General features: G+C 41.5%; 1 protein-coding gene across 1 annotated transcript; it reads left to right on the top strand.

The window, feature by feature from the left end:
* Positions 1-2,827: 2,827 nt before the first annotated feature.
* Positions 2,828-10,011, top strand: DBX1 (developing brain homeobox 1; the record flags this gene model as incomplete). Its single annotated transcript, XM_081314499.1, has 4 exons — positions 2,828-3,203; positions 3,768-3,869; positions 6,546-6,745; positions 9,625-10,011. The coding sequence occupies 4 exons, from the start codon at positions 2,828-2,830 to the stop codon at positions 10,009-10,011; spliced, it is 1,065 nt and encodes a 354-aa protein (XP_081170625.1).
* Between the last annotated feature and the right edge of the window lie 13,670 nt (positions 10,012-23,681).

The raw sequence follows: 23,681 nt of genomic DNA, 5'->3' as shown, positions 1-23,681 counted from the left end.
TTTGAAGACTTGATGAATTAACTCACTATCAGACTGAGGCGGAATTTGTCTTTTTCTTTTTACTTGGTGATTTTGTAAGAATTCTTTCAAACTTCCCAAGCCAGGGAACAGTATCCCAGCAGAGGCTCTGGTCTTCTGCAGGAAATGTAATTCAAACTTCAATCCAAATTGGCTTTCTTTGTGCACATTTAAATTCCATTTCTCTTTAAACCAAGCCACAACAGATTTAATGCATAAAAACAACCCTTAAATAGAAAAATCATTCTGTGGTTTCTTTTCGGGTCCCACTATTTTGTTTCAAGGCTCTCCAGCCACCCATCCTGAGAGGGGGGAGTTCGTTTGGTGGGGGGGAGCAAGGGGTGGAATAGTCTTTCCTTGACTAATTCCCTTTGCCTTTTCTCAAATAACTTTTTGATTTGAGTCAAGGGAGAGGTTGAACAGGCGTTCTTTCTCCTCCTAATGTGATATAAATCGCCAATGCACTTTCACTTTTCTTTTTCCCCCCCAGCCCACGCCTTTCTCTCCCTTTCCTTTGAATGGTTAAAGCACCGACATGGAGATCATGACCATTAAAAAAAAATCCTATCGGAGAAATAAAGCTGGTTAATAAGATTTTTGGGAGGGAGAAAGCTTTGTGTTCCCAAGTTAAAAAAAGGCAGGAAAAGTGTGTGTGTGGCGAGGGAGAACAGCTGAAGGTGACAGTTACTTCATGCTTAATAGGATCAGGGCTGCTTGCCCTGGGCTGCACGCTTCTGCTGGCTAATAGTTCACCACAGAAAAGGATGAATCGGGGGATTTTTCAAAAATACAAAGTTTTTAACACATCTGTTACTTTTTTTTTTTGCAAAGGAAGGGGATTTTTTTAAGCCTTTGCTGTGATTCCATGCAATGTTCATTGCTTTCCCTTTCCTTTGCTCTGCACATTTTCTTCTTCCTCCTCCTCCTCTAACACCATGAATTCCTCCTCCTCCTCCTCCTCCTCCTCCTCCTCCTCCTCCTCCTCCTCCTCCTCCTCCATGTTTTAGAGGAATTATCCCCTGCTGTGATGGAGACTTCTTCAGTTAGGTAGAATTAAAAAGTGCTTTCAGAAAGTCTGCTTTAAAACCCATATCAGCCAAGTTAACTTTTAGACTTGAGCAACAGGTTGCTGCAAGTCTATACATGTTGCATTTTGAATAAAACTAAAATTCCTGTTTGTTCAATGGCTTATTCCAGGGAGGTGTGGGCAAGGTTTCAGCTATATCTTTTGTGGGGGTTGTCTGTGCTTAAAAAAAATCCAGTGTTGAAAGCCATCAGTCTAACTCTGTATGAATGTAAGCCAATTTGGTCCAGGTCATTTGAAGCAATTCAAGCAATGCGATTTGAATGTCAGTGGAAACAACTTACCTTAAATAAAAAAAAATATTGTAAATTATGTAAGTGTGGAGTTCAAACCAGCTAAAATATTCTTGCAGTTTAGTTAGCCTTTCCCTCAAATCCATTTAAATAAGTACAATTATGCTCCATATTTTTAATTTACAAGTAGGGGTAAAGTTAACCGGAGGGTATTTTCTTTCTTTCTTTTTTTTAAAGGCCTGTTATTTTTATTGGCACCACTGGAACATCATCAGGATGAAATCATCAGGAAGAAAATCTATTTACATGTAAGAGTTGACTTGAAGGCCTCTGATTGTTATTGTTATTCAATAACAAGAAGGTGGAACAAGCAACATGAAATAATTTTTGAGTATTTAAAAAAGGTGATTTTTTCACTTTTCAGAGTTAAAATAGGAATGAGCTACTGTAGGAAACTGTATGCATGCTCAGAATTTTCATTATATTTGGAGCCACTGAAAACAGATTTATGATCTGCAATCCTTTCCCAAAGCTAGGAAAACAAATATTAGAGCTCTTTGCCAGAATACTTTTAACTGTTAAAGGAACCCAGACCCTGGAGCTAGACAAAGGAACAGACCTAATAAACCACTGGTTCCTACTTCAGCCTCCTTTTTCATCCACAGCAGAAACCTGATTTCCTCTTGCCTCATTTGTACTCTCCATTCTTTAGAAAGTGTCAGAATAAGATTATATGAATATATCGTCTAATTTCCTTAGCCTCAGCGAAAAGGAAAACAGGGCATGAATGCAAATAAATGTAGCGTTCCGCTTCTCTTGAATAATCCTTCCCCCCCTTTTCCCTCTGGAGGGGAGGTGTCGTTGGAAACTTTTTTAAAAGGCATTTAATTCGTGTGTGTGTGTGTGTGTGTGTGTCCCTTTGTCCGTTCGTGCCCAGTGCTTCGGATCAACACCCTGCTGCCTCCGGCCGCCTTTGGAGCCACAGCTTTCCCAACGAGGCGGTCAATATGCAAACTTGATGACCGCACCTTCTTTGTGGCGGCCCATTGTGCGCGGGTTGCTTATGAAGGCTAATCCAATCATAAATTGCACCCCCGGACCAATGAGGCAGCCCCGAGCGTCCGATGAATGAAGCTCAAGTGGAGCACCCCATTGTTAGAGCTGTCACTTTTGAAAGCGCCTCGGCGGCGCTGACCACTATAAAACCCACCGCGACGGAGGAAGGGCCAGGAGACCCCGGCCGACTGGCGAGGTGGATCTCTGCCGAAGAGGGGGGGCCGTCGGGCAGGCTGGGCTAGGAGGAAGAAGGGGGAGGGACAGAGCAGCCAAGCATCGGGCGGTGATTAATATTAGTATTATCTAATCTGTAAGCGAGGGCTTCCCTCCGTGTCTCGGCGAAGAGCGCCCTTCCCTCCAGCCTCGCTCGCCTGCCTGCCTGCCTGCCTGCCTGCCTGCCTGCCTCCCGATCTTGGCGCTCTCTCTCGCCCAGGCCATGATGTTCCCAAGCCTGCTTGCGCCTCCCGCCGTGTACCCTAGTCTCTTGCGACCGACCCCGGCTCTCACGTTGCCTCAGACGCTGCAGTCCGCCTTCACCGGCCCCTCCGGCTTCTTGGTGGAAGATCTCCTGCGGATCGGCCGGCCGGCCGGTTATCCACCCCGAGGAAGCGCCCCGCCGCCCAGCTTGTCTCCCCCAGTTGCCGGCGTCGGGGCCGCCAGGACTGAAGCTGCGAGCTCAGCCGAGCTGGCGAGTGTTGATTCCTCCGGCGCCAAGACTAGCTGCTCCGCCCGCTCGTCGCTCACTTCCAGCGGGGACGCCACTTTCCTGAAGTTCGGAGTCAACGCCATCCTGTCCTCACCTCCGCGGACAGGTAAGTGGCCAGCGCGTCAACAGCGCCCGCCGAGTCAGCCCTCTGCGTAGAGTGTCGGGGAAGGGCGCCGAGAGACGGAGAGGGGGAAAATCAGGTGGGTAGTGAATGGCGCCGAAGGGCAAAGATCGTGCTCGTCGGACGCGTCCTCCAAGAGGGAAGTAGAAGGAGGGACTCGCAGAGTGGCGCGTCATCAACCAGGTGGGACTGGGACTCGTAAAGAGAATCCGGCACCACCACAGGGAGCCGGCGCGCTCGTGCCTCCGCAAGCGGTCCGCCCGTGCAGAATGAATCGGACCCAGGGTGAAAATTAGGGGAAGAGAAGCCAGGGGTCAGCTAAAATCTGCCAAGGGCCCGGAAAGACAGTCGCCCGAGTCGCTCCTCTCCTAGTTCCCGCCAGTGCGGCGGGCTGGCCAATGAAGGAAGCGGGATCCAACCTATTGGTGAATCAGAAGAGCAGTTCGGATCTCAAGTGTTTCGCTCGGTTCTGCAGGAGAGCGGAGAAATGTAAGCTTCCCACTTGAGACGCACTTCGGGTCTTTGCTAAGCTTCCTTTTCTTTCCCCAGAGACTTCTCCTGCGCTGATCCAGAACGTCCCCGTCAAGACCTTCTCCTTCCCCTACTTCGAAGGCTCCTTCCAACCTTTCATTAGGTCGTCTTATTTCCCAGGTAGGTTTCGAGGCGAGCGGCTTACTCAACTGCCCATCCCTCTTTCCCCTGCTCTCTTCGACTGCCCCCGACGTAACTAGGTAGTAGCTTCGGGGGCGGGGAGAGGTTTTCCTGTAGCAGAGGATCTTCCTAGTCGGGCCTCAACATAGTGTAAGCTGACCCCGCTGCGCTTGAGCCTCCTCCTCCTCCTCCTCCTCCTGGATTCCTGCCTCAGAGTCTTGGCCTAACGGCATCCTCGAAGCTATTCCCTTTGTGGTGAGCATTTCTTCAAATCGGCCCCTTCTCTCTCTCTCTCTCTCTCTCTCGGAGGGGTGGGGAAGGGTGGGGAGAGGAGAGGAGGGGAGGACGGGCCTCCGGTTCAGAGGTTGGACGGGGTACAACACTGAAGAATCAGTCGCGCCAATTTGATGCCCTATTTAGCACAAGCGGCGACGGCGTGACATTTTGCTTCCCAATTCTTTCCCCCGCCTTCCCCCCCCCCCCCCGGCACTACAAATTAGCCGGGATGGTCACGGTCCAAGTGTGAGGCGCTTGATTTCTGACTGAGCTGCTGCCGGCCTTCCTTTCGGGGCGGCAGTTTTCCCACAGAGTCGCGGCTTTTTCGCTCGGCTATCAACAAAAGTTTCAGCACCATGACCAATTTGGTCAGCTCCCTCCGGGCAGCCACACACAGACCCGGCGCTGACTCTACCGTGCTGCTGATAGACATTTACCAGCCATGGGCTAATTTCTCATTAAGGGTCATTCGCTTTGCCAACGGTTTCACAAGACCTCATGGGGAGCTCCCTTGTTTGGGCGCTTCGGTGTGGCCACACCGAAGCCAACCTTCTTCAACCTTCTCTTCTCCGAAAAGTTTGCTTCGGCCGAGTTCTTACATCCAAGAAGGCATGGAAAGGAGGAGGGGTTTGTGGGTCTGCAAAATAAGGCTAAAGGAAGAAGAGCAAGACACACCTATGCACTTTCACCTGAGAACTAACCATTTGTCCTATCGTTAATGTTGCTGGACCAATACAGCTCACTTCTCTCCATAAAAAAAGTAAATACCTGGAGAGCAGCTAAGACAAGTAGGAAAGCAACTTAATCAGTACTTGGAAAAGAAGTCACTAAGAATTCACTAGTAAGTCTCCTGCCATCTCTCCCGAGGATTCTTTTTTTTTTTAAGATTGGAATATCTCTAAGAAATGTCTAGAGCGATGTTCCAGAAGCAATATATAAAGATAATCATCCTTACTGAAGAATTCTATAGTGTTTGGATTTTCTAACTTCATTTGTAATTAGAGACACACATATAAAGAGACCAATAGAAAGGGAGAGTTAAATATCAGAATACTCTCATATGCTTCATATTATACTTTAGTCCTGTAAGCAGAGGTCATAAAGTTGCAGAAAATTCTGCGTTCACCATAAACGAGTTAAATAGCTAAATCAAATTAACTTCAGACCTTAGTTTTGGAACTGAGTAAAATTATGACTAAAAATAACAAAGTTAATAAATATTGCTTCAACTGCATCTATTCTGTTCCAAAAGCCAAGAGCTCTTCCATTCATTCTCTTGATAATAGAATGTGCTTCCTTTCTCCACTCCTTGAATGGCCCAATGAAAACAACTTGAGCTTTATATATAGCTTTTCATGTCCATTTAATGAAAATGATTTGGGGAAAGAGAAGGCTGTGTCATCAGTATTCTTCCCAAGCAGCTTGGCATGCAGTTGTGTTTAGTTTGAAAGTGTAAATGTCTTTTGTTCCAATAATATATGGCTTTGGCTGCTTGTCCTCAGTCTTTTTCTGTTAGTTCATTACTACACAATTACTATTCACGCTTCATTAGAATCTCTGTTTCTCTTTGGGAGTTTTTCTTTCCACTTAAAGGCAAAACTCTGCCCTTTTTATCATACCAATCCCATTGGGAACCAGTCAGTGTGCTAATTAGCTGTTACTTTTCATGTCTCCAGAATGAATTCTACAAGTTTTGTAAGGAAGAGGGAGGAAAGATTCATATATATATATATATATATATATATATATATATATATATATATATATATATATATATATATATATATATATATATATATATATATATATATATATATATATATATATATATATATATATATATATATATATATATTCTTTTAAAAAAAGAATGAATACATATTGACCACAATGTTTATGTAAAAATGAAGGCTTTATTCTAGCTTTAAAAAAAGTCCCTTATTTTACTTTGGATGTAATGATGCGTGTGGTATACTTTTTGAAAATCTAATAATAGTCACTTTTTTAAATACCCTCTTTTTTTTAGCTCTTGTTTTCTTTTCTGTCCTCATATCTTTGGATTTGGTAACGAAGCAAGCTAGCTGTAAATATATTGACATGATCTATTAAATGGAATCAAGTTACATTTGCTGGAAAGAACAGCAAGTCTGTTTCATGAATTCAGATTAAAAGTTGTGATCTGCTAGATCCAGATAAGTGTATGTAAAGAAAATGAGGAGCCACAATAGGACAGAACGGATAACTAGTGGCCATATCTTTAGGCATGCAAGTCACGGGGAGATTTGTCATTAATTTGAACAGAATATACTGTAGATGCCCTCTTTGGGAACAGGGATATCCTTGTCTCCTTCTTTTTTCCACCTGATTTAGCCAATCATGCTCATTCTTTTTTTCTGACAGCTTCCTCTGTGGTGCCTATCCCTGGGACATTCTCTTGGCCCCTGGCTGCTCGAGGGAAACCTCGCCGAGGGATGCTCCGTAGAGCAGTTTTCTCAGATGTACAACGGAAAGCCCTGGAGAAAATGTTTCAGAAACAAAAATACATCAGCAAACCAGATAGGAAAAAACTGGCAGCTAAGCTGGGCCTGAAAGATTCCCAGGTAATTCTTTATCCTGCTATCCAGTCATAATAAACTGGTTAATCTCTAGGCAGTTTGTGAGCTGTTCCTTAATTTATGGGCTAAATCACCCAATTACAATAAGCAACAAATTAGTCAATAATATTTGGTGTGAGGTAAGGAAGAAACTTAGCCAGTGAAGTTAGCTTATTATTCAGCGTGTTGTGTGAAAGCAGAAATGAGTGAATGGAACAACAGCTCTGAGGGGCTGCCCTTTAAAAGATGCTTGGGATTTGCAGTTAATGTAAGATAAAGCATCCAGTGGAATACTAACCAAGGCAAGTGCAGCATGCACATAGCATACTGAAAAGGCTTACCGGCAAAATTGAAGGTATTTATATTATTCCAGACAGGGACACGGTAGCTCAGTGGGTTAGGATGCTGAGCTTGTCGATCAGAAGGTTGGCGGGTCGAATCCCGAGTGCCGCGTAGCAGAGTGAGCGCCTGTTACTCGTCCCAGCTTCTGCCAACCTAGCAGTTCGAAAGCACGTAAAAATGCAAGTAGAAAAATAGGGACCACTCCGGTGGGAAGGTAACAGCGTTCCGTGCGCCTTTGGCGTCTAGTCATGCCGGCCACATGACCACGGAGACGTCCTCGGACAAGCGCTGTCTCTTCGGCTTTGAAACGGAGATGAGCACCCGCCCCAGAGTTGGAAACGGCTAGCACGCATGTGCGGGGGAACCTTTACCTTTACCTATATTATCCCATAAAATCCTTAAACAAGGTTAGCATGATCAAACTTTTCAAAAAGAATTTTAGGATGAGAAGGTTTACCAAATTAAAATAGTTTCTTTAAAGAATTGAGCCATAGAAAAGATGTTTGCGCTCTCTCTTTCTACTCCGATTCCCACACTAGATGGGACAGAGATGTGGGTCTTGCTTTCTTACTTTAGAAAATCAGTGAGATCATTATAGGTGGGTCTGATCCATAAGGTGAACTGTAAGGTGAATTGGTGGTAAAGAATGGGTCAAGAACCTGAGATTTGAGGAACTAAGAGTCCCAGCGTTCCATATCCTTATCTGAAAAGGTGGAACTAAGGGTACTGTAATTACAGAGATACAGTAAAGATAAAAGTGGAATTGTAGGACTATTTCAGTTAGAGAATGTTCCAACATTCAGTTTTAACTGACAACAGTTGCTACTGAATATTACAGGTGAACAGTGGTTGTAGCTGATGACTCGGGATTATGAAAACTATAGTCCAAAATATCTACAGGGCACACAAAGTTGAGAATTCAGCCCAGCTAATGTTTAAGATATTAAAAGAAAAAGAATAACTAAAGTAAAGCTGGAGAAAACAAGCAGGAAAGGAAATATTTCAGGAAATGTGGAGGAGATGTGGGTAAATTCATCCCTCTGTGTGAGAAAAGTTCAGCCAAATAATTATTTCCCATTAGATTTAAAATCCAAGGAACTTCTTCAGTATTATGTAAACTTTAAGAAACTGTCTTGAAAGCCCAATTTGGGAAGAGGATTTGGGATAAAAAATCTCATGAATCACCTTGGAATTTCTTGTGGCATAAAATTTAATTTAAATCTGTATTGGCAAGTAATTGAGATGCGATCATAAAATAATTCCTATATTGATCTAAAATCATATTAGTTAAAATAGCTGTATTTTGTTTGAGGTGTTACAATCAAATTAGCTTATTTTATCATCAGAAGGCACATTGAATTAGTTAGGCAATCTAATGTGTTTGAGGAAATCATTAAAAATTGCCATACTATCTTTTGTAATCCATTAATTCTATTATAAGTTTCTTGTCTTTATTTTACATTTTTATTCAACTGTGGAGAATTATTTCCTTCAATTTTCATCTCCATTTTTAGTTTTATTAATGATCTGTTTCCTACAATAAATTATGTTCATCTATTCAAATGTATTTGAATATGGATTTTTTTTTACAATTTCTCCTTAAAAATCTATTCCCAGATTTTTGTATATATTCCACCCTTTATATTTATTTAGGTGTTTTTTTTTAAAAAAAACTTTTAAAACTTTCCTTCAGTTATTTTCTTCTTATAACTGATATGCTTCTTTAACTGAAAAGAAGAAAAACTAGATTTTCTTAATTTTCACGTTGCTGCCACCTTTAGCAAGGCTACATGTCTGGGAAGCCAAATAATGGTCAGGCCTGTTGCAGAGTGTCATTAAAAAATCTATAATACAAAAATCACAGTCTCTCATATTTAACAACAAGATGTGAATTTTTGGACCACTTTGATGATTCTGGAAGAATCCGATAGATTGGTTGCATCCTATAGATACAGCACTTTGTTTACATTGTAGATTAGATTTTTTTATGCTGCTTTTACTATTTTTATAAATACCTCAAAGTGGGGAACATACACAATAGTCCTTTCTCCTATTTTCCCCACAACAACCCTTTGAGATAAGTTAGGTTGAAAATGACTGGCCCAAAGTCACCCAGCTGGCTTTCATGCCTAACTCACAGGCTCCTGATTTCTAGTCTAGTGCAGTAACCACTAGACCAGGGGTAGGCAACCTCAGCTCTTTTATGACTCGTGGACTTACTCCCAGAATTCATGCATGGCTGGCTCAGGAATTCTGGGAGTTGAAGTCCACGAGTCATAAAAGAGCCGAGGTTGCCTACCCCTGCGCTAGACCAAACTATAAAATTATTCTTGGTGTGTTTTGAAGTTGAAATTTCCCCAAATGCATTCATTTGTATCAATTTCCTACACTATACTATTGCCTATGGACTCATTGGAGCTTTGAAAGAAGAGAAGGGTCGCAGTTCTTGAAAGGTTTGACCTCAGAAAAGTATTTCAGGGTTGATGCAAGTCTTTTGTGTGTGGTTATCTTGATTGCCTTTGTTGTATATTTGAAAATTCTAGGTAAAGATCTGGTTCCAGAACAGAAGAATGAAATGGAGAAACTCCAAAGAGAGAGAACTTCTGTCGTCCGGTGGCTGCCGGGAACAAACCTTACCCACAAAGTTCAACCCTCACCCAGACCTCAGTGATGTGGGCAAGAAGGGCATTGGGGAGGAAGAGGAGGAAGCAGGGGCGGTGTCCCCATTGTACCCAGTGAGCCCAAGAGATTCTTTAGGTTACCACCAGTCCACAGTTCACACACATCAGAGAGACAGGTTGGACTCCCAGATGCTCCCCTCCCCCACACATTCCAGTAGTCCCAGTAAACCATCAGACTTTTCAGACTCAGAAGAAGAGGAGGAGGAAGAAGGGGAGGAGGAGGAAGATGAGGAGATCACAGTTTCATAGAGACCTTCTCCTTATGAAAAAAAAGAGAAGACATTGAGGGGGTTGTACATTAAGGGCTATTTGATTGAAGAGGTAATGCTTTTCCACATCCATGCATTTCATGTGGAAAATGCAATGCTCGCCATTCATATACAAGACTTTTACATGCCATATGTTATATCTATCCAAGCTGTGAAGCCTTAGCTGTTACAATCTGTTGGGTTTTGTCTAATCAGCCAGCATTCTTATTTAAAAACCTATTTTTAAAACTAGTCTAGAAATGTTGGATTCCGATTCTTAATGTTCTCAGCCAAACTTGGCCAACACATCTAGAAGGCATATTTCATTTCATCTAGTGCCTATTAAACATGAATATGTGGGCATAAGTACACAGGTTTGCCTCTTCGGTTTTTTTAGTTAATTTTTGCTGTCTTTGCATAGCAGATATGAACTGTACATTATTTTGTATATTCATGTTGTAGGGGTATTTTATACCAGGGCTCTTGTATGTTTACAGATAAAGCAGAAAGCTTTGTATATTTGATTGTATATGATGGGAAAATAGGAGACTGATTGTATATATGTGTTTTGTAATTTTGTTAAAACCTAAGAGGAGCTTAGATTTTAGCTATGTAACTTATATAAAGCGTTATTTTGTATTCTTGCTGTGTACAGATTTAAATATGTATATTTTACAAATGAAGCAGATGCCTTTTAAAATAGACTGCAAGGCTGAATTTTTTTTATTGAATTGGAGTGTTTTTTAAAAGCATTTATATCCTATTATTTATGAAGTATTTGCAATAAGGTGTTTCCAGACATGACCCGCTGAAATCTGCTGTGCTGAAATTTTACAAATCAGTAAAAGATATCATATTTGTCTCCAATGCCAATTTACTTTTACAAGCATAGGAAAATTACTGACTAAATATTGTTAGCTGGAAATTGACTTTATTCAATTCAGAATAAACTGTCTGAAGTCAGTAGAAGGAGGGATGAGCAGCTTGAAAAGCCAAAGCATTCTTGTGTCCATAAACACCACTCTCTGTGGTTTATCTGTAGGATGCTGTTAACTTTCATGTGCACACATTCCATTCCACAGATTTAAGAAGTGAAATAATTGTTTGCTCTTGTCCTATTTGAGGACTTCTTCTATCCTTTCCTGTGGGATAATCAGCTTTAGCAAGAGGGCCTCAGTTAAGAAGTTTGCTAGCAGTAAAATTCCAAATATTAGTTTACTATTACACTGGTTTTACAAAGCAGTCATTTCCACCACTGTCCTATGACCCAGCAAATAAGGCAAATACATTAATCAAATGAATAAATAATACTATCAACATTATTCCGTGATAGCCTCAATTACAGTGATGAAACAAAAGAAACTTCAAGGTCAAAGGTCTTTAATCAAATCCTAGTTGGACCTCAGTCTTCTGATTAAAACCTAGGGCTATGCAAAGCTTTGAGGCAATGTTGGAATTCAGCTGAGCTTCAGCTGAATCACCCAGTCAAGGCAGATGTGAGAACCAAAGCAGGAATCCTCCTTTGAAGCAATATATGCAATCAGTGGCCTTCATAAATGTGTGCCTTTTGAAATACTTTGCGACTTTTGTGGTTACCCAGATGCTGTTCTCTCTCTGTGTATATGTATTGTTCAGAATCCCATACATTGTGAGGATGTTCCAGTTCTGTGGAGAGCTCGCTAACTAGTAGCTAGTCAATGAGTCTCATACCTTATCCATTGTGTGTGGCGTGGCTAGCACTACTTTGGGATTCAGTCACAGCTTCTTGACTGTGTCCAGTAAGAAGCTTCACTTGGTTCTCCCATGTATTATTGCCATAGGATATCACACTTCTGTGCATCTCTTGCCAGCCCAATTGGGAGTTCAGCTTGACCATCAGCGGCTCGACTATTTGTTCAAAACTAGCCATTCTCATACTGGTTCTTGGGTCAGACCTTATTTTGAGATTCTTTGCTTGGAGCAGGTTGAAATATCTTAGCAAGGGATAAATGGATGCTGGCAAAAACACTTGCAGCTGGTAGCTCAAACATTTATTGATTTGAGAAATGGGGAATGGCAGAAGGAGTGGGGAGCAGCTGACCCTTTAAATCACATACAGGCCAGCTGCACCCAGAGAGAGTCACCTGGGCCTTGAGAGCCAATAAAGAAAAAGAAGTTCGATCAGGTTTGGGGTGGGAAGAGCTTTGGGTTCTTGGGGGAGTTGCCAACATTCCCAATGTAGGACTTACCTCAGGGAAGGCAGGAACTTGAGGAATTTTGTTTAGCCTAGAATTGTACTAGGAATTTGTATATTTTATCTATTTTTTACTCTGTGTTTTGGGTGTATGTAGCCTTTTTAGGGAGGCGGTGGCTCGGTGGGTTAGGACGCTGAGCTTGTCAATCAGAAGGTCGGCAGTTTGGCGGGTCGAATCCCGAGTGCCGCATAACAGAGTGAGCACCTGTTACTCGTCCCAGCTTCTGCCAACCTAGCAGTTCGAAAGCACGTAAAAATGCAAGTAGAAAAATAGGGACCACTAAGGTGGGAAGGTAACAGCATTCCGTGCGCCTTTGGCGTCTAGTCATGCCGGCCACATGACCACGGAGACATCCTCAGACAAGCGCTGGCTCTTCGGCTTTGAAACGGAGATGAGCACCGGCCCCTAGAGTCGGAAACGACTAGCACGCATGTGCGGGGGAACCTTTACCTTTACCTTTAGCCTTCTTTTTGCCAACTTTAATAATGTTTTTGTTTGTTGTTTGTTTGGAGTGAATCCTGGCATTGACCAGTTGCCTTCTAGGATGCACCTCAGTTTGGCTGAACTACAGACTCCCAATGTTTTGTTTGGTTTCTGTTCTTGCAGTTTAGCTAGACCCTGTAGTAACCTGGAATTAAGAAGAAAGCATGAGGACAATTAACCAGTGGAACAGCTTTTGCCTTCAGAAATCGTGGGCACTCCGTCCCTGCAGGTTTTTAAGCAGAGACTGGACAGCCACCTGTCTGAAATGGTATAGGATCTCCTGCTTGAGTAGGGGGCTGGACTAGAAGACCTCCAAGGTCCCTTCCAGCTCTATTCTATTCTATTCTATTCTATTCTATTCTATTCTATTCTATTCTATTCTATTCTATTCTATTCTATTCTATTCTATTCTATTCTATTCTATTCTATTCTATTCTATTCTGGTGTAAGAAATTATATAATTAATTAATATTACTCAAAATATTATGAATAGGATTGGACAATTGTAATTTGATACTCATGAGCTTGCATATGTAAACACCCCTTCACAAACAGGGGGACATAGGTTAAGTGGTGCTCTTCTGTTTGAAAGAAACTAATAACTGAACTTTTGCAAGTGTAAATAAAAAAATATCTTTAATAATTACAAAATAGATTACTTTTCACTACAAATTGTCACTACGGTGCATATGAACTGCAAGAAGCAAGCTTTATTTTTTAATAAGGTAGTCCTCAATGTACAGCCACAATGGAGCCCCAAATTGTTATTGTTCAGTGAGACATTTGTTGAGTTTTGCCCCATTTGACAACCTTTCTTGCCACAATTGTTAAGTGAATCACTGCAGTTGATCAGTTAAGTGAATCTGGCTTCCCCATTGACTGTGCTTCTGAGAAGGTCACAAACGTTGATCACGTGACCCTGGGACACAGCAGCGGTCATAAATACGAACCAGTTGCCAAGCATCTGAATCATGGGGGATGCTGCTAAGGTAGTAACTCTGAAAAATGATCGTAGCTCCCTTATTTTCAGTGCTGTTGTAATTTTGAATAATCAAATAATAAGTGAACTGGTGTAAGTCAGGGGCTGCCCCTCCTGTGCCGAGAGTGTTATGAGCTGATTTGCACATGCTCTGGCGGCTGTATTTTTTTTAACACATAGATCACTGCCTCATGGGGAAAGGGTTTGAAAGAAGCAAAAAAAAAAAAAAAAAAAAAACCAGCCCTTCCAGTCCTACTTGGACATAAGAAAAAACACAGTGTAGCTATGTTATATCATTACAGTTTTACTAAAATTGGCACCTATGTTATGTTATTATGGTGATGTGCATAGCATGTGGTTAGGAGAGTTCAGGCAGCAGGTCTAACATCTTCATTTCGCTGGCCACCCATACAATATCCTAACCCTAACCTATAATTATGTTGGTGTTTTTGTTAACACCACATTCTCAGGAAATCTGGGTATAATAAATGAGTGTGGGACGCAGTGGGATAAAGTTTACAGAATCCAGAATGACAGAAGTGGGAGCGACTTTGGAGGTCATCTAGTCCAACCCCCTGCTCAAGCAGGAGACCCTATACCATTGCAGACAAATGGCTGCCCAGTCTCTTCTTAAACACCTCCAGTGAGGGAGTGCCCATAACTTCTGGAGGAAAGCCATTCCACTGATTAATTGTTCTCACTGTCAGGAAAGCTTGTCCTTTATTTATTCTTTTGTTTATTCCTTTATTCAATGAAGTTTTATCCCCTTTTTTCTGTAGTCTTTTTTATAACAGTGGCCCCCAACCTTTTGGGCACTAGGGACGAGTCCTGCGGAAGCGTTTTTTCCATGGACCAGAGGGGGGCGGGCCTGGTTCCGCATACTGTCTGCATCCCACGGCTGGGGCTTTGCTTGTTTTTGCGGCCTAGTTTCTGGTGTGCCATTGCCCAGTGCCATTGCCCAGTGCCGGGACCCCGGTTCACAATCCTAAAACAACTGTCAACACTGCTAACATTGAATATTATTGCTTGACAAGAGATGAAGAAGTAGCCATTTCATATGTTAAACTTGTGTGTTGCTTTAAGAGACTGAGTTTAAGGTTGGGAGGGGGGACGAGTAGGATTGCACCTTTCAAGGCCATCTCTAACTAGAGAAGGTAAGACCTTGGCCGGTTTTCTAACGGAAGGGAAACTGATTCTTTAAATTAATTGGAGAATATGATTAATGACAAAATTAGAAAGGTGGAGAATTGTGTTTTAATATATTGTGCAAGGGGCAGAGATTTCAGATTCCAGATTCCTTCGAGCAAGCATTTGCCAGTGTCTTAGGCTAATAAAGGACTTTTAAGGTAAACAATGCCTCAGAGTCACTTGAAAAGCCCATATGTCGGAAACTTGTCAAACGTCTTTGGAAATTTGGAGCAACTTACTAACCCATGTCAGAAAATGTCACAAGGAGACAACGGCTTATCTTAAATCTGGCAGAGATTTAATCAGTTTTGAGGTAATTTTTCCTGTCCCTTTCACATCTACTTTTTTTAAAAAAACATTTTGAATGCAGAGGGGTTTATAAAAATTCACTCCAATTTGCCAACTGGGCCTAGGCAAGAGTGGGCGGCTCTGGGTTTGGGGGCCTGCCAATGCTGAGACTCTGCCATCTTTGGTAGCGAATGGGGTGGCATTGCCGCAAAGAGACCTGGGAAACAACTTTACATCCTCCTAGATTCATAAATCCTGCTCAAAGAGCAGGTAGCAGTGATGCTAGGAGGACCTTTGTGTGCTGTGCACCATTTGTACCCATTCTTGGACCAGGAGGCTATGTTCATGGTCACTCATGCCTTGGTCACCTTCACAATGGAGTACTGTCATCTCCTCCACATGGGCCTGCCCTTGAAGAGTATCCAGATGCTTCAGCTGGTGCAGAATGTCTGGTGCAGGCAGTGATATGTGCTCTTAAAGGATACATGTGACTCTTCTGCTTCACAAGCTTTATTAAAAAGAGCCATGGTGGCACAATGGTTAGAATGCAGTATTACAGGCCAACTCACTGCTCACTGCCAGGAGTTCACTCCTGACCGGCTCAAGATTGACTCAGCTTTTCATCCTACCAAGGTCAGTAAAATGAGGACCAAGATTGTTGGGGAAAATATGCTGACTCTGTAAACTGCTTAGAGAGGGCTGTAAACCACTATGAAGCAGCGTATAACTCTAAGTGCTTATTGCTATTGCTATTGGTTGCCAGTGTGCTTCTGGGTCCAGAATGCTGGTTTAAAACCTTCATGGCTGGGCTGGGTTACCTGAGGGACTATGTCTCCCCCTGTATTTTCCTAGAATACTATTCAATTGTCTGGAATCCTTACTGGATATCGGACATTAATAGAGTTGAATGAGTTCAGAAGTCCTTTACAAGAAAAGTCTTGCATTCTTCTGTCCATAATAGAATAAATACCCTATGCTACTAGGCTTGAAATTCTTGGTTTGGATGGTTAGGACTGTGATGCTTGCGGTCAGATTTAGGTATTGCATACAAAATTGTACACAATGCTTTATCTGTAAGTGACTTTTTTTTAGCTTTAATTACAATGTAACGCATGTGAACCATTGTTTTAAACTTAGCATAAACCTTTTGATAGTTAGACAAAATCTATTTTTGTAACAGAATTGTCAAAATCTGCACTATCTTCCCTGATTCAGTTGTCTCAGCCATCAACTTTCAGAGTTTTAATTGTAACTTAACTTCTGTGCACTTCACCCTAAGGGAGAGTGCCTATCGTTCCTGTTACATTTTGATTTTCTTATTTTGTCTGTTCAAATTTGTAATTTTTGTTTGACAAATGAAATAAAAATAAAAGAAATTACATTTGCCTGTCCCATTAGGTCCAGCAGGAGAGGTCTACCACGGGTCCCATCTGCTAAGGAGTTCCATCTGATGGGACCCAGGAGACAAGGCTTTTCTGCCTTGGCCCCCACCCTCTGGAACATCTGCCCCCCCTCCAGATGAGACTGGCCGTGTCTCTGCTGTCTTTCCAGAAGTCCCTTAAAACCTGGTTGCTTCATCAGGCCTGTGGGGGGAGGGTGTCCCAAAGGAATGAAAATCTAATGAGGTACCCCCATTGTTCATAATCTGATGCTCTCTCTTAGCCTTTTCATAATATTAACTTTTGTAATTTTTTGCATGCTTTTCAAATGGTTTTTTTAATGGTCTGTTTGGATGCTGGCCAGAATCATACCATGTGAGATGGGCCTATATACAGTAGCTTATAACATGATTCAACCTTTACCTTCCTCATTAGAGCACTTGCTGAAATCCTTGCTGAAAACACTGATATGAGTTAGTTATTTCTGTTTGAAAAAAACATTGATTTCCAGTCCTTACATGTGACTGGATTTACATCACTATATGATCATCAAAGAGGCAGTCTCTTAAGTGGTTAAGGCACCTGGCTAGTAATAGGAAGCCTGGGATTGCTAATCCCAATTTAGACTCAAAGCCAGTTTGGTGATTTTGAACCAGCCACTCTCTCTCAGCCCAAGCACACAGGCAATAGCAAATTGCTTCTGAAAAACTTTCCAAAATAAGTGTAGGAGTTGTCCAAGCAGAGTCCAGAAATCAACATAGCTCCCCTCCAAAGAACACAGCACTGCCTTATGAAGAAATGCTCAACTCCACCACATCGTTCCATTCTGATCCTCTTTAAAACAGGAATACAAGAGTTGGAATTTTTTTTTTAAAAAAATATAGATTTATCCAAATATAGATTGTCAGAAGAGACTGTTATAGACATTTCAATTCACTTGTGTTTGGTGCCATCTAATGGTCAGTTTTAGTTAAGACACCTTGTTTAAAATTCCTCTCAGACTTGTAAAATGCAAAGGAACTGGTCATTTGCTACAGTCAACATTAGTGATTTTCCTATTGTATTGGTTTGTTTTGTATACTGATATTCTGTTTAACTTAGATAAGCAATTCCAAATAAGCCAGCTATGGAAAAAGAAGAAGGGGGAAAAAAAGAACCTGGTTCTACACATCTGAAGAACTGAAGTTTGAAGACTTGCAAGGACTTTATACGCAAAGTATAAGTACATAGTTTATTCCTAGTGATAAATACAATCTACTAGAACTGCCTGAATTGTGGAAAGTGGAAGACTTGCATCCTCATTCTCAGAAGATGAGTTCCTTTTCAGGGAGTTGTGTATGTTAGCCAAACCACCAGTCCTTCTAACTATGTCTAAGATGCAGTGGGCAGAAATTATATTTGCAGACCCAAACATGGTTTAGTGTCTCCTAAATTCTGAAACTGTGTCTTCTATTTCAAATAACTAGTAGTACTAAATTAACACTAAATAGGTTTCTATACATTAAATCAGCAGTCTCCAACCTTTCTGGCTTTGCAGACTGGTGATGGTGGGGAAGAGGGGATAGTTCAGCATGAGAGGTGGGCAAGTGCGTGTGTGCACAGCTCCATTTGCATAAGCTGTGTGCATGTGCTCATCTGCCCGCCCACCCTCCTGCTGTACACGCAAGCAAAACTATGCGCGCGTGCATGCACACATGCACTTGTCCACTGCTTTCACGAACCTGGTTCTGACCAGGCCACAACCAGGTTGTGGGCTATGGCCCAGGGGTTGGGGACCCCTGCCTTAAATTGCTCATTTAAAATAGGGGAGTTCAAGGTTTCTTCCAGAAAGGCTCCTGAGCAAATAAAGGAAGTCAGTGGAATAATCAAGGAGAATCCATTTCTTCTCAAAGACAACAACAGAACTCAGTGCTATCCCATTCGTGTTCTTGTCAAGGACAACAATATTAACAAAAGAGATTGGCAATTGTGGAAAGCAATCATCTTCTAAACATGGAATTTTCTGTCTTTAAACTTGGATGGGTAGCACTTCCCCCATTCAAAAGTGGTGTGCAGTCTGGAGGTCTTCTTGGATTTACAGCTCCTGCTCAAAAAGCAGGTGACAACTGTGGCCAAGGAGGCCTTTGTGCAGCTCCATCTGCTGTGCTAGTTGTGCCCCTTCCTAGACTGAGTGCCCCTTCAGATAGCCACTCAGGCCCTAGTCACCTCATGGCTCAAATTATTAAGCAATTTACACAGTGCTGTGCTTGAGATCCACTAGGAAGGTTCAACTGGTTTAGAATGCAATGGTTTGGGGAGTGATGGGCATGCCTTCGAATGCCCAGGTGACATCCATGCTCCACAAGCTGCACTGGCTCTATCAGTTTGTTTCAAGGTGCCAATTATCACCACAAATCCCTACATGGCACAAGGTCTGGTTACCTAACTGACCACCCACCTCCCATGGTGTGTGCTGGGCCATTATGGGCCGACAGAGTGGTCTATCAGTGCCATCTGATACCATGGTCTAGCAGTAGCTTCTATCAGCATGCAGAAAATATGATTCGCTGTCATGGCACCTGCTCTCTGAAAAGAGATCCCTTCTGAGATCTCTGGGGCTCCCATCCTGATGATATTCCAGAAGGCTTTGAAGACCTGGCTTTGGGTTAGAGTGGATGGAGCCCCTTGTTGAATGCCTTTTTGTATGCCTTTTTATACTGAGTGTCCAAATCCCATAATTTTCTATTGCATTTTTATCTTGCTGTTTTGAACTTTGTTCTGAGTCAGGAGGGAGCTAAACCAAGGTTAATCAGTCTTTCTTGTAGGTCACTTTTATGCTGCCAAATGTCTCAGCTATACTTGGAATCGGCACAATGGCCCTCAAGTACGATGACGACTGTAGTGTTCTCTAAGTCTGCATGCCCAACTACTCCCCACAAGTTTTACAGAATGATGACATTAAAATAGATGTTTGGTATTAAGAAGCTGTGATCCTTCCCTCCTGAGAGCCATAGAGCACTTTGACCTTCTCTTATGAGAAACCAGAGAATTTAAGGATGTGCAGCATGCTGGGCTGGGGCTGCACTTGTTGTAGGGTTAATGTATCCACCAAGAGTTATGAGTCCAGCTCCAAATCCTGGTTTGATTTGGAATGCGATTATAGGTAACGTGAAACTAGTAGAAATGTTCATGGCCTATAGAGCTAGTAATAACCACCATGTGCGGGGGCTAGTGTTTGATTTGAAAAAGTCCTATACATCCTTGCTAAATAAGAAAAAAATGGCAGCTCACTTAAATAACTGCAGAAGAATAGTCCAAATGATCAGAAATAAGAATTCTTTAGCATTTTGGCATCTGGTAGCTGATTTCTTTCCAACATACTCTGAGGGTCAGCTAGTCTGATTATGAGGTCTGTGTGCTATTCAGTTATAATCAAAATGATTCACATTTTCATGGATTGTCCTTGTCTAACAGCCCAGAGAAGCCACCTGGGGCCCTTGTTAAGATCCATAAACTTGTCCTGAAAAAGAGTGAAACAACTAAGGGAGATGTCAATCCAGCTGAGCTCTTAGACAAAAAACTGATTAATGGGTCTCAGTCCTGCCTCTCTATACAGTACACATTTATTGAACCCTTTCTCCAGATCCCCAAAGACTGATCCATGTCAGTATAGTCCAAATCTTGAAGCCAGGAATGATTCAGTATTTTCTCCCAGTCTGCCTTTTTAAAAATCTGAGCAAATTGTGAGACTTACTATTAAAAACCAATATTAAAAGCTGATTGATTTATTTAGGACCAAGTCCTAGTTAAGAACTATGAAGTGTATCTAACTATTACACTTGGAATCTGAGCTGTCTCCTTTTTAGCTTGCATGGGGCTTCGCCTCCATATTCTGCCATAAGCCACCCACAATTGGATCCAAGATGGGCGGCAACTAAATTTCATAAATTCCTACTCAAAAAAAAAATTCTGTTGCCTTCTTGACTTTATAGGATAGATATTAATCATCCTGGGGAAAATAGAATTGAATTAGACTGGTTAAAACTAATTAAAAGAGAATATTACTGGAAGAAGAAGAATAGAAAATCAAGCAAAGCCATTATATAGACTATAGAATTATAGAAATTAATTGCTTTTTTTTTTTAAGGGAGGTTATTAAATCTTGAGGGCCACGATTTGTTGTTTGGCTGGCATGCATATTTGTTGTATGATAAGAAGGTAGACAACGTGTTTAGGGTGCATATTTTAAGACAGGCATTGCTGAGAGTTTGGAAGAAGTACAGACATAAGTTAAGTTGCAAGATACCATTGTGGGCAATTCCAAAACACGCAATAGAAAATATACATGCTGGCTTCAAACATGATTTGACTACGTACAAGGAGATTCTCAGTTTGGAAAGAAATGTTTGGTGTTTGAAATCATATAGCCTCTTGCGAGAAGAGAAGGTTGTTCAAAATTGGTTTCAATATACTCAGTTACGGGCCAGGTGGAAAGAAGACCAGAAAAATGGATTTACAATGACTGATGAAAATTTGATAAAGCAAATCAGGAATCAGGGACCAGCACATATCAAACGGATATATCTTGCATTGATAGAGATTGACTCAGAAACAGAGCTTGTTAAGGATTGTATGATAAAATGGGCCCAAAATATCCAGGAAGTTATCACAATGGACACATGGGAAAAGATTTGGGTGAGGAACGTAAAATTTACACAAGCTCAAAATTTAAGAGAGAATTTTTACAAAATGTTTTATAGATGGCATTTAGATCCCAAAAAGCTTGCAAGTATGTATCCGAATTATCAGCCTAAATGTTGGAGGTGTGGTGATGAAGATGCAACATATTTTCATATATGGTGGACTTGTAAAAAGGTTAAGGCTTTTTGGATAAAAGTCTGGTGGAACATGCAGAAGATTTTTAAACAGAGGATAAAGTTTTGTCCGCAATTTTTTTTGTTGGGAATAATTACAGATGTCACAGTTGTGGACACCAAGTTGATGTTGAACTTAATTACGGCGGCAAGACTTTTGATAGGCCAATACTGGAGGAAAGAGGAACTGCCGACCATAGAGGAGTGGACTTTAAAGGTTTCCGACCTGGCAGAGATGGCGAAGATTTTGGCCTATTTGAAAGATCATTCGCAAGAACGCTATATTATGGAATGGAGAAAATGGATTGATTTTATCCAGAACAAGTATAGGGTTAAGAAGTTTTATGTAGCATTTGAATAAGTCTTCTTTCGTTTTTTTTTTCTTTTATTATTTTAGTTTCTTTTTATACATATTCAATATTATTATTATTTGTTTTATCTTATATAAGCTAGAGAGTGATGGATTTTAGAGCTTATAATTGTTAGTATATGATTGTTTATGATTGCTTTTTATATATATACCTTGTATTTAGCTCTGGGAAGTCGGGGGGGGGGGGGAGGGGGGGAGGGGGGGAGGTAGGGAGGGGGGAGGAGGGAGGGGGAAGGGGGGATTTTTAAAGGAAAACTGTATTTTAAAACTTTTCAATAAAAAAAAAAGAAATTAATTGCTATTTTTTTTAAATATAAACCCAGACAACATGCTGTTTACCAAATATTGAGGTGATTATGTTAAAAATCAATAAAACATATATATATATATATATTTAAAAAAAGTCTAATTAAACTCATCCATTCAGGTTTGAGGTCTCTGTCTTGAGCCTGAAAAAGTGCCCTTGTCTCTGATCTTCAGAAGGTTTGCAGCAGAATCCCTTGCCATTATGATGGGACCCTGACTGCTCTTTAGAAGGCCAGATCCTGAAGTTAAAACTCAAATACTTTGGCCACCTAATGAGAAGGAAGGACTCACTGGAGAAGAGTCTAATGCTGGGAAAGATTGAAGGCAATAGAAGAAGTGGACAACAGAGAATGAGGTGGCTGGATGGAGTCACTGAAGCAGTCGGTGTGAGCTTAAATGGACTCCGGAAGATGGTAGAGGACAGGAAGGCCTGGAGGAACGTTATCCATGGGGAAGCGATGGGTCGGACATGACTTCACAACTAACAACAACAACAACAACAACTGACCAACATGTTTCTTTGTTGCCTAGGATAGTCTTCTCCCTGGTGAGTTTTAACATCATCCTTTCTGTCAGGGAGAGAGATAGCTCAGTTCAGAACTAAATATGCTCCTGCTAATTGGTACATTCCTGAGGGACGCAGTGGCTCAGTGGGTTAGGATGCTGAGCTTGTCGATCAGAAGGTCAGCAGTTTGGCGGGTCGAATCCCGAGTGCCGCATAACAGAGTGAGCGCCTGTTACTCGTCCCAGCTTCTGCCAACCTAGCAGTTCGAAAGCATGTAAAATTGCAAGTAGAAAAATAGGGCCCACTATGGTGGTAACAGCGTTCCGTGCCCCTTTGGCGTCTAGTCATGCTGGCCACATGACCACGGAGACGTCCTCGGACAAGCTCTGGCTCTTCGGCTTTGAAACAGAGATGAGCACCATCTCTGTTTCAAAGCCGAAACGACTAGCACGCATGTGCAGGGGAACCTTTCCCTTTACCTTTTTAATTGGTACATTAAGTCTGTTTCATGATGTATTGAATTCTCCTTTTTGCATAGATTCATGATCACACTTAAGATCTCTATGACAGAATGGACACAGTCAGCACTGTTTAATTACTGGCACAGGGTTTGTTTGTTTTTAAAATTTAAAGATTAACTGTAGCACAGATAAGTCATAAAGTAATCTTTATGTAATCTTTGAATACTGATACAGGAAGTAGGGGACTATAGATTTGTTTGTATGCTTGTATGAATTCCATTTAGTTTCTGGCTGTAAAGTCAACTCTATGTCCTTCTATCTTTGTTATACTAAGAACTTTTAAAAAATGAATTCACACAAGACCTTGTTTGTCATATTTTGTCCAATGAATGAATGATATACTTTAATCTCCTGTGCTGTATGTAATATATATATATATATATATATTCTGCATATATGAGCTTTGCATATCTAACACCTATAAAACAGTTAAAAGGCCATTCAATCTGTTAGGTCAACCTGACTGTCTACCTAACTCATAATGGTGTTGTCAGAAAAGTAATAATAGCAGCAATATTGATTTGACAGTGAGGACACAAATTGGGATACCACTTCTTCTCAACGA

The sequence above is a fragment of the Vipera berus genome (assembly GCF_964194415.1).
Source record: "Vipera berus genome assembly, chromosome: 1".
Taxonomy (NCBI): Eukaryota; Metazoa; Chordata; class Lepidosauria; order Squamata; family Viperidae; genus Vipera; species Vipera berus.
The sequence above is the reverse complement of the archived record's forward strand: the minus strand, read 5'-3'. Positions and strand labels throughout refer to the sequence as shown.